This window comes from Tupaia chinensis, unplaced genomic scaffold, assembly GCF_000334495.1.
Source record: "Tupaia chinensis unplaced genomic scaffold, TupChi_1.0 Scaffold000575_1, whole genome shotgun sequence".
NCBI lineage: Eukaryota > Metazoa > Chordata > Mammalia > Scandentia > Tupaiidae > Tupaia > Tupaia belangeri.
Window position 1 is genome coordinate 2,891,183 of NW_006160089.1, and position 10,489 is coordinate 2,901,671.

General features: G+C 43.6%; 2 protein-coding genes across 6 annotated transcripts in view; one reads left to right on the forward strand and one right to left on the reverse strand.

Moving 5' to 3' along the window:
• Positions 1 to 3,357, forward strand: part of RABEPK (Rab9 effector protein with kelch motifs) — a 32,869-nt gene extending 29,512 nt beyond the window's left edge. For 4 of the 5 annotated variants that reach the window (XM_006158242.2, XM_027775602.1, XM_014591478.2 and 1 more), the window contains 2 exons: positions 2,102 to 2,251; positions 3,040 to 3,357. In XM_006158242.2, coding sequence (XP_006158304.1) covers positions 2,102 to 2,251; positions 3,040 to 3,332 — 443 coding nt within the window. In that variant the 3' untranslated portion in view covers positions 3,333 to 3,357. The remainder of the gene's footprint in view (positions 1 to 2,101; positions 2,252 to 3,039) is intronic. The other variant, XM_027775601.1, reaches the window with a different exon arrangement.
• Positions 3,358 to 5,759: 2,402 nt separating this feature from the next.
• On the reverse strand, positions 5,760 to 10,416 carry HSPA5 (heat shock protein family A (Hsp70) member 5). The gene is made up of 8 exons (XM_006158245.3): positions 10,036 to 10,416; positions 9,707 to 9,938; positions 9,216 to 9,353; positions 8,588 to 8,700; positions 8,099 to 8,489; positions 7,737 to 7,974; positions 7,270 to 7,437; positions 5,760 to 6,677 (listed from the first exon to the last, which is right to left on the reverse strand). Exons 1-8 carry the CDS (start codon positions 10,155 to 10,157, stop codon positions 6,115 to 6,117), a joined length of 1,965 nt encoding a protein of 654 aa, XP_006158307.1. The 5' UTR covers positions 10,158 to 10,416; the 3' UTR covers positions 5,760 to 6,114.
• Positions 10,417 to 10,489: the final 73 nt, after the last annotated feature.

A 10,489-nucleotide genomic window follows, 5' to 3' on the forward strand; every position in this document is an offset into this window, starting at 1 on the left:
AGAAATCACCCCCCAGGGGGGATGGCCACGCCGCAATCCCTTCTCCTCCATTCTCCTCTTGAGATCTTGGGCACACATGCACATGCGCCCAGTGTGAGTTTAAGCCACTGAACCGTGGTTGACTACCTGGGAGTCCAGCAATATAGCCATTACACCAACTGCTGGCCCCTCTCTGGTCAAATTTTGAAAATAATAATAATTAAAATATACTATATAATTCTTGGGACCAGTAGTTGGCGTAATGGCTATGCCACTGGACTCCCAGGTAGTCGACCACGGTTCAAGTCCCGGACCTGGTGGCTTAAATTCACACTGGATGTGTGTGCAAACATGCCCAAAATCCCTGTTGGAGAATGGAGGAGAAGGGATTGCAGTGTGGCCATCCCCCCGGGGGGTGATTTCTCTCTGTCTCTGTCTTTCTGGTGAATGCACATGCCCTATAGAAAAAACCTCTCCAAAAAGAAAGAAAGAAAGAAAAAGAATAAATCATTATTTTTTTTAAAAAGGAAGATAGTTTCTCTTTTACTGAGGAACTACTTCCTAGCTATTCTTTCTGCCTACCAAATAGTTCCCTAGACCTCTCTTACCTTATGTAAATGCTTGTTTGAGAGGCCAACAGGTGGCATGGAGGTTAAGGCATCTGTGTCCCACATGGCCAACTGCACAATTCAAGTCCAGGCCCAGTGGCTTGAAAATCACTCCAGGCAAGAGTGTGTGGATTCTCTAAATGCCAAGAGGAGAGTGAAGGGGGAGGGATTGTGGCATAACCATCCCCCTAGGGGGTAATTTCTCCAGCAAGTGTACACCTCCTATAGCAAAACTAAATCAGTCAGTAAATACACACATAAATGCATGTGTGTGTGCTTGTTTGAAATTATGCAAATATCCTCTCCGAATTGGGCTAGGATGCCAAGGCAGCATAGCATGTTCGATTATAGAGAACTCAGCCTTTTGGAGCAAGACCTGGGTATGGTTCTGGCTCAACCATTTATAAGCTGTAGGATCTTGGACAAGCCTCTTTTCCTCACTAATCCTGTTTGCTGGGACCAGCAGTTAGCGTAATGACTATGTCGCTGGACTCCCACATAGTTGACCATGGTTCGAGTCCCGGACCCGGTGGCTTAAACTCATGCCGGGCGCATGTGCATGCGTGCCCGCGATCCCGAGAGGAGAATGGAAGAGAAGGGATTGCGGCGTGGCCATCCCCCCTGGGGGGTGATTTCTGTCTCTCTCTCTCTGTCTGGCGAGCGCACACGCCCTATAGCAAAAATCCTCTCAAAAAAAACCAAACAAACAAACAAAAAAACTAATCCTGTTTGCTCATATGTAAGAAGAAAAGAGATAGGCAGAAGTCGTAGCGATTTCATAGGGCTGTTAGAAACATTAAGTGAGCAAGATATTTAAGGTATTTAGTGAATACTCACAAAGTGGCTTTCTAAGGAATTGTTAGAATTTACTTATTGTGAGAGGGTGCATGTGCTTTCCAGAGAGAGACAGAGACAGAGAAAGGCAACAAACGCCCCTCAGTGTGGAGCACAGTCACAATCTCTTCTCCATTTCTTGGTTGTGTTGGAATTTTGGGCATGCAGCCCTGGTGTGGAACAGTTGTATCACATGTCCCATGTTCCAAAGACCATCTACCATTAGAATCACCTGGGATGCTTCTTGAAACTCTAGATCAGGGCCAGCCGGTGGCGTGATTATTGGATTGGCTGGATCCCACATGGTCAACTATGCAGTTCAAGTCCCAGACTCAGCAGCTTAAAAAAACACACCAGATGTGTATTCATATGTACCCAAAATCCTGAGAGGAAAATGGAGAAGGAATTGTGACATGGACATCCTCCCTGGGGGGGTGATCTCTCACTTTCCCTGTCTCTCTCATGCCCTGTAGAACAAAAACAAAAACAAAGCTTTGAGTCACTGAGCCCTTCCCTCCCTCTTGGAATACCCAATCAGAATTTCAAGCTTCCCCAAAGAATTCCTCTCAGAACTCCTATTGAATGATCTTGGGGCATGGATTTGCAAAACTGTAGCAAATATATGTTTGAGACCATATTTTAGCCCATGTTGTGCCTACACATTCTCCTTCTCTTGTCAGGTGACATGACGTGGCAGAAGCTAAGTCCCACCGGGGCTGCTCCAGTAGGCTGTGCCGCCCACTCAGCTGTGACTGTAGGGAACCACCTGTATGTCTTTGGTGGCATGACTCCCACTGGAGCACTGGACACAATGTACCAATATCACATAGGTGAGCAGGCATGCTTGGGATCTTCAAACAATTGTAAATATTTTATGAAAAATGACACAATGCAGGCTCTGTGGCCAGGTGGTTAAAGCAGCCAAATTTCACATGGCCAGCAATGCAGTTTGAGTCCCAGACTTGGTGGCTCGAGAAATATGCCTAGTAAATGTGCCCAAATTCCTGACAAGAGGGAGAAAGAGAGAAGAGATTGTAGTGTGACCACGCACCATAGAGGGTATGGTGAAGTGTACACACCCTCTGTGGGAGATAGACAGACAGACAGACAGACAGACAGACAGATAGATAGAAAGATAGATAGATAGATAGATAGATAGATAGAGGTGACACAATGCCATGGTTCCTCTGTGATGTCTAAAACCAGGGGAATGAAAACTAAACTTGTAAGAAATTATGTCACTAAAGGAGTAACACCACCACGAGGTTTTATTTTATTTCTTCTTCGGGCTCAGCTGATACAGTAAGGCACTGAACAAGTTTGGGCATTTCCTTCTTAAACTTACTATTTTTTTAGTTTGCTATAGCACACGAACTCTTGCCAAAGAGAGTGAGTGTGAAATATTCCCTTGATGGGGGTAGCCACTCTGCAACTTCTCTGTTCTCCTCTTGAGGTCTTGGGCTCACACACAAACATGCACTGTTTTTCAGGCTACAGGGGCTAGACTCAGACTGTGCAGCCAGCCATGTGCGATCTAGCTGCTCTAACCATAATGCCACTGGCTGGCACCTGGACATTTCTTAACCAAAGCCTCTTTATGTTTTCTCCCCTAACATAGAAAAGCAGCACTGGACCTTGCTTAAATTTGATACTTTTCTACCTCCTGGACGATTGGACCATGCCATGTGTATCATTCCATGGCCAGTGATGTCTGTTTCTGAGAAAGAAGATTCAAATTCTATCACGCTGAACTGTGAAGCTGAGGAAGGGGATTCCGCTGACAAAGGAGTGACCCAAGATGGTGACTCACGTGTGGAACATCAGACTGACATATTGCTCTGTTTTGTGTTTGGTGGGATGAATACAGAAGGGGAAATCTATGACGACTGCATTGTGACTGTAGTTGACTAATAAAACCCACATTTTTATTGCTGTCCTTACTTTCAGAAAGGGTTTTTTGTTTGCCATTGGGCATGTGTGCTTGCTAGAGAGAGAAAGACAGTGAGAAATCAACCCTGTGGGGGAAGGCCATACCACGATCTCCACTCCTGTTTTCCTTGGGATTCTAAGCATGCACACAGCACATTCCCGGTGTGATCCAGGTCCAGGACTTTAACCACATGGTTGGCTATGCAGAGTCTAGCCACCCTGATCTTCACACCACCTGGTCTCAAAACCTCAGCTGTTTTATGCACTCAAAATTTTTTCTGCACTGTGTCCATCTTGCTCTTATTTTGGTAGGTGAAGAAATGGATAGCCTGGTGCAAAAATCCTCCATTATTTAAAGTTTTTTTTTTGTTTGTTTTTTTTTTTGTTTTTAAACCTACAATACAAATTGCAATTATTCTGAATACTAGCCACAAAAAGGGTGACTCAAAATTGCTACAAAACAAAAACTATTAGATATTGGGGCTGGCCGGCAGCATGGTGGTTGGGGGCACTGGGCTCCCACATGACTGACCACGGTTCAAGTCCTGGACCTGGTGGCTTACTTTCTCACTTTCCATCTTTCTATCCCTCCCTGGTCAAATTAAATAAAATTAAATAATTCTTTAAAGAACAAAGTATGATTGGGACCAGCAGTTACTGTAATGTCTATGTCACTGGACTCCCATGTAGTCGACCGCGGTTCAAGTCCTGGACCTGGCGGCTTAAACTCACGCCGGGCGCATGTGCATACGTGCCCAAGATCCCAAGAGGAGAATAGAGAAGGAATTGAGGCATGGCCATCCCCCCCCGGGGGGTTGATTTCACACTTTCTGTCTGTCTCTTTCTGTCTAGCGCATGCGCCCTATAGCAAAACCCCCTCCAAAAAAAAAAAAAAAAGAATAAAGTATGATTAACCTTTAATCTTTAAAAAAGAAAAAAAATCAAACTATTAGATGTCAGATGGTAAACAGGAAGTGAAGCCTACCTTTTCTTCACTTTGTGCATGTACCAAGCAGGTAAAAGAAGTCACTAAGAGCATGGTCATGCCACAGTTCCTTTTGTGGGACTCCATTCTCCTTTCAGGATTTTGAGCACGCACAAGGACATAGCTTGTCTTTTAAACTGCTGGGTCCAGGACTTGACCATGTAGTCATCTATGGCATCTACCTAGTTGCCTTAATCTCCCTGTCACCTGCTAGCCCAATTAATATCCTGTACTCCTCAGAAGGTACAAACTGTTGGTACGAGGTATGAGAACCTCTGGGGGCAGATGATTGATTGGTCCTTGTCCCTCCCTTGCTTCCCTTCCTTTCTTTCTGCCTCAGGGCATACAGTAGCAGTGGTTTTCACTGGGTTTGGCCTCAAGACTTTCAACATGGTCTCATGTCACAACCAGCCTTAAATGCAATTTATAATGTACAATTCCACCAGGAACCCAACTCTTACCTTACACATGACCTCCAGCATTGCAGAGCTTTGCACCACTGGGCCATTGATCTGAAGACTCTACCCCTTAGGTAGACCTTTAGGGCACTACAGGCCTGGGCCTGAGATTAAGTCTGGTGTCAAGTTCCAGTTTTACCATTCACCAGTGAAATAACCTTTCAGTTAGTTGCCTTTCTATAAAATACCTATTTTGGGGCAGTAATGGATTTCATGTTCATACTAGACAGCCTGCCCTTCTGTCACCTAAACCATCCCTACCTCAGGAAACCAACCTAAGTTATTTTAAAAAAAATAACTATGTATTTATCATTATTATTTTTACAGTTTGATCAGAGAAAGAGGTTAAGTGACAAAGCAAGCCACCAGATTCAGGACTTGAACCAGTCAACCATGTGGGAGTCCAGTGCCTTTAACTACCACACTGCCAGCTGGCCTCTCAACCTAAGTTATCTTACACACATCTTAACACTAAGCTGTTGCCTTTGACCCACATAGTTGGGGGTGGCAGGGAGAGGGGAGCATGTTCAGAGTAGTTTCAAGGTCACCACCCTAGATCCCCCATCACTACCACTAATGGGAAATCTCAGGGATGGAGTTTCTGACAGAGTTCAAAATACACCTTTACATCCTAAAACTATACATGAAACCCAAGGGTGTAAAGTTAGTACCAGTGATTAGGTCACTAAAAGGCAATTTTAGAAAGTTAAGTAGGACATTTCAATTATGTTCAGGAATATTACTCTTGGGCACTGAAATGGCCCTTGCCTAGGTAGCAATATGGATGAACCTCCCTCTTTTCTCAGATAAAGGCTAGGCAAAGTACCTAGAAATATTGAAGAGAAATTTCCTTCACCCCAATATCCCCAACCCACCCCTCAAACACATGAGAGTTTTAATTTTTAGTTCCCTTCCTAAAAAAAAAATAAATAAATGATTAATCTAATCAGAAGCTTTACACAAAAATTAGACCAGTGTAAATAACAAACATTTATTGGTGTCACTTATGGTAGAAAAAAGTTCCTACACCAGATGTACATGACCCAATTGTTAAATAGAACATTTTCAAGGTGGACACACACCCAAACCCAGTTTTGTTACCTAGTTTTTAAGATAGCCAATTCCTCCTCTCCCCCCACCCCAAGACATGTGAGCAACTGCTAATGAAAAGCAGTAAACAGCCACTTGGGCTATAGCATTTTCAACTCCACTCTGAGGTGAAGATTCCAATTACATTCGAGACTTAAGTTCTCTCAATTTTCTCCTAACGAAAGTTCCTGAGTCCAGTATTTACAATATTACAACACTAGCAGATTGGTGCCTACAACTCATCCTTTTCTGCTGTATCATCTTCACCAGTTGGGGGAGGGCCTGCACTTCCATAGAGTTTGCTGATGATTGGCTGAACAATTTCTTCTAGTTCCTTCTTTTTAGCTTTGAAGTCTTCAATGTCAGCATCTTGGTGGCTTTCCAGCCATTCAATCTTTTCCTCTACAGCTTTTTCCATGGTCTCCTTATCTTCAGAGGAAAGTTTACCTCCCAGCTTTTCTTTATCTCCAATCTGATTCTTCAGAGAATAGGCATAGCTTTCCAACTCATTTCTGGTATCAATACGCTCCTTGAGCTTTTTGTCTTCCTCGGCAAACTTCTCAGCATCATTAACCATCCTTTCAATTTCTTCTGGTGTCAGGCGATTTTGGTCATTGGTAATTGTGATCTTATTTTTGTTCCCTGTACCCTTGTCTTCGGCTGTCACTCGAAGAATGCCATTTACATCTATCTCAAATGTGACTTCAATCTGAGGGACTCCGCGGGGAGCAGGAGGAATTCCAGTCAGATCGAATGTTCCCAGAAGGTGATTATCTTTTGTCAGGGGCCGTTCACCTGGAAGTAACACACAAAAAACTTGTTACCAACATGTGTTAGTACATCTGGATCTCTACTTCAGTCTGCTAGAGTGTACAGTGACAAAGGTACTCAAATTAAAAATGAGAATCAGTATTATATTCACAGAGTAGCAACTGGGACCAACAGTGAATTAAGTTACAACTCTCAACTGAACTCCATCTACTTTTAAACCATTGTGAAGCCCCATCTTGATTTTGTATGCTAGAGCTTGCAGTGTGTAATCTGTTTCAGGCAACATCTATGTCGCAATCCTTCTGCCTCCTCCTCTTCCTCCCAAGTTAACTGGGACCTGTACCTGGATTTTAGAGTGGCCTTCTTATGTGGCCTCAGCCTCTCAAATTACTGAAACCCTGCCCCTTGGTTTTAGAGTGAACTTACATAGTGTCTCACCCTACCAAATAGCGGCATGTACTAAGTGCTGACTCTTTGAAACTTGATAGTCAAATAAAAGACCCCCCCCATCTGAAAATAGCAGCTAGTTATTTACCTAGCACTTTCGATACAGTACATTTAAGAAGTCAAGTTCTTTGAAAACAAAGCAGGATGTTAACAAATGTTAAGTAATTACCTTCGTAGACCTTAATTGTTACAGTTGGTTGGTTATCAGAAGCTGTAGAAAAGATCTGAGACTTCTTGGTGGGCACCACAGTGTTCCTTGGAATCAGTTTGGTCATTACACCTCCCACAGTTTCAATACCAAGTGTAAGGGGGCACACGTCAAGCAGTACTAGATCACCTGCAAAGGTAATACATAAATCTACCTGAGTTCTAATTCAAAAGTTATAAAGCACTCAGTCAATGAATTATGTTGGATCTTCTCTATCTTGCCATTCTGGTAAGTTCTAAGAACAAACATTTTAGAGACAATGACTTTAACAGAGTCACTAAGAATCACAAGACTGACCCAGATTCTATCTTCGTTGTACCCTTCAGTAAACCTTGTTGCTCATTATAGTGTTTTCCAAGGGAACAGCTACTAATGATCTTTCCATCATGTTAATGAAGTACTGGGGAAGACCTTTTGATAATGATTACCTGTATCTTGATCACCAGAAAGTACACCAGCCTGCACAGCAGCACCATACGCTACAGCTTCATCTGGGTTTATGCCACGAGATGGCTCCTTGCCATTGAAGAACTCTTTAACCAATTGTTGAATTTTTGGAATTCGAGTAGAGCCACCAACAAGAACAATTTCATCAATGTCAGACTTCTTCAAGTCAGAATCCTCCAACACTTTCTGGACAGGCTTCATAGTAGAGCGGAACAGGTCCTAGAATAAAACATGTGGTTACTCAGTCTGTTATACCTAGACATTATCTAGATAGAGATCCGTTGTCTTAAACCCAAGAATCTAAGTAGATCTCACCAGTAAAGCAAAAATACAAAGTACATACCATGTTTAGCTCTTCAAATTTGGCCCGAGTCAGGGTCTCAGAAAAGTCTTCTCCTTCATAGAAGGACTCAATTTCAATTCTAGCTTGATGTTGAGACGACAGTGCCCGTTTGGCCTTTTCTACCTCACGCCGGAGTTTCTGCACAGCTCTGTTGTCTTTCCTAACATCTTTGCCAGTCTTCTTCTTGTAGAGCTTGATGAAGTGTTCCATAACACGCTGGTCAAAGTCTTCTCCACCCAGATGAGTATCTCCATTAGTGGCCACCACTTCGAAGACACCGTTGTCAATGGTGAGAAGAGACACATCAAAGGTTCCACCACCCAGGTCAAAAACCAGAATGTTCTTCTCTCCCTCCCTCTTATCCAGGCCATAGGCAATGGCAGCTGCTGTACTGTTTGGAGAAGGAAAAAGGGGGGTTATAAAAAGGCCAATGAAGCTTACATTTCCCCTACCTGGAAAATATGCCCTATCCTTGATTTTCACACTTACGGCTCATTGATGATCCTCATAACATTCAGTCCAGCAATAGTTCCAGCATCTTTGGTTGCCTGGCGTTGGGCATCATTGAAATAGGCTGGTACAGTAACAACAGCATGGGTAACCTGAATGGACAACAAAATATTAATTACATGTGGGGGCCAGTAAGCAGTGTGGTAGTTAAGGGTGCTGGACTCCCACATGGCCAACCACTGTTAGAGTCCTAGACCTGGCAGCTTTCTCCCTCCTTCCCTCTCTCTGTCCCTCTATAGTCTAATTAAAATAAATGAATCAACACATAAAATTAGATAATTAAAAAAAAAAGTAAAATCTAAAAAAAAAAACCATAATTATGTGTATTTTGTCACATGGTTTAATCTTTAAATTATACTCAAACTAACACTGTAGTATCTAAGCCAGTTTCCTGGTAAGTATATGATACAAATTTTTCTAACCTTGAAATAGCAAACATTAAGTGATAACACATAAAAAGTGTCTATTTTGTATGTCCTGTAATAAATCACTAATAAACATGGATATCATCAAGAGACAAAATTTTCAAGCCATGAAGGAAATCTAGAACAGTCAACTGAAAATAGCAACGTTAAGTAAAAATATATATTGCTCTGGAAATATTTACCTTCTTTCCCAAATAAGCCTCAGCAGTTTCTTTCATTTTAGTAAGAACCATGGCAGAAATTTCTTCAGGAGCAAATGTCTTTGTTTGTCCACCTCCAATGTCAACTTGAATGTATGGTTTAGTTTTCTTTTCAACAACCTGTTTTAAAGAATTATTATCTTCAGACACTAAAACAATGATAGTTCAAAGGTAAAAAGAACTACTTCTCTCCAAGAGTTTGGTTTAATTCCTTGGTGTTCAAAACTGACTAGAAATACTTAGTACAAGAGTCTTATAAAGACAAGTCTTTTCCGTTTTAACGAGTCTTTTAATCCCAACCTATGATGTAGAGTATGTGTTTACCAACTACATTGTCTTAGATTCTGAAGCAACACTAAAGAAGTTCTTACTACATCGTAGTCTCAATATTTTTTTCAGTTAACTTCATAATTCTAAATACTTCCACCGTCCCCACCCGCTCTCCATAAGAATCAAGAAAAAACCGGTCGGACCTTGAAAGGCAAGAACTTGATGTCCTGCTGCACAGACGGGTCGTTCCAGGTGCGGCCAATGAGCCTCTTGGCGTCGAAAACTGTATTCTCAGGGTTGGAGGTTAACTGGTTCTTGGCTGCATCCCCTATCAGACGTTCCCCTTCAGGGGTGAAGGCCACATAAGAAGGCGTGATGCGGTTGCCCTGATCGTTGGCGATGATCTCCACGCGGCCGTTCTTGAACACCCCGACACTGGCAGGAAAACCGAACAGAAGGAATCAGCATCTCACTGCTCACGCCAGCCCAGGAGGCCACGCCCCATCCTCCCGCTTCCACAAACCCCACTTACCAGGAGTAGGTGGTCCCCAGGTCGATGCCGACCACCGTGCCCACGTCCTCCTTCTTGTCTTCTTCCTCCGCCCGCGCTGCGACGAGCAGCAGCAGCAGCGCAGCCACCAGGGAGAGCCTCATCTTGCGGGTGCCCTGGGCCAGTCGGTTAGCAGACAGGCAAGGGCTGCGAAAGCGTCGCAGACAATCCAGCCACAGGCTGCAGCACAGAATCGCAGCGAGGATGCCAACCTGATGGCGACAGTGAGCCCGGGGTCAAAAGCCGTGAACGAGGAAAAGGACAGGTCCGGAAATGCAGGCCGCAGCTCTTACGACTCTCACTCACGCAAACACCAGTAACTCGGTCTATGCTGTCTTGGCCGGCGTCGATCGCGCCGTCGCCGACTCGGCTTATATACCCTCCCCCCAGCCTCATCGTGGAGGCTGCCGATTGGTGAAGCAGCTGCTCCGTGGGG

Bases quoted from the DNA above. Each gene is read 5' to 3' on its own strand.
- HSPA5 (XM_006158245.3), bottom strand. From the start codon at position 10,157: ATGAGGCTCTCCCTGGTGGCTGCGCTGCTGCTGCTGCTCGTCGCAGCG. The intron at 8,701-9,215 runs GTAAATATTTCC...TTGTCCATTCAG, and splicing joins AGGCTTATTTGGGAAAGAAG to GTTACCCATGCTGTTGTTAC. The intron at 7,438-7,736 runs GTAATCATTATC...TTACCTTTGCAG, and splicing joins TTCTGGTGATCAAGATACAG to GTGATCTAGTACTGCTTGAC.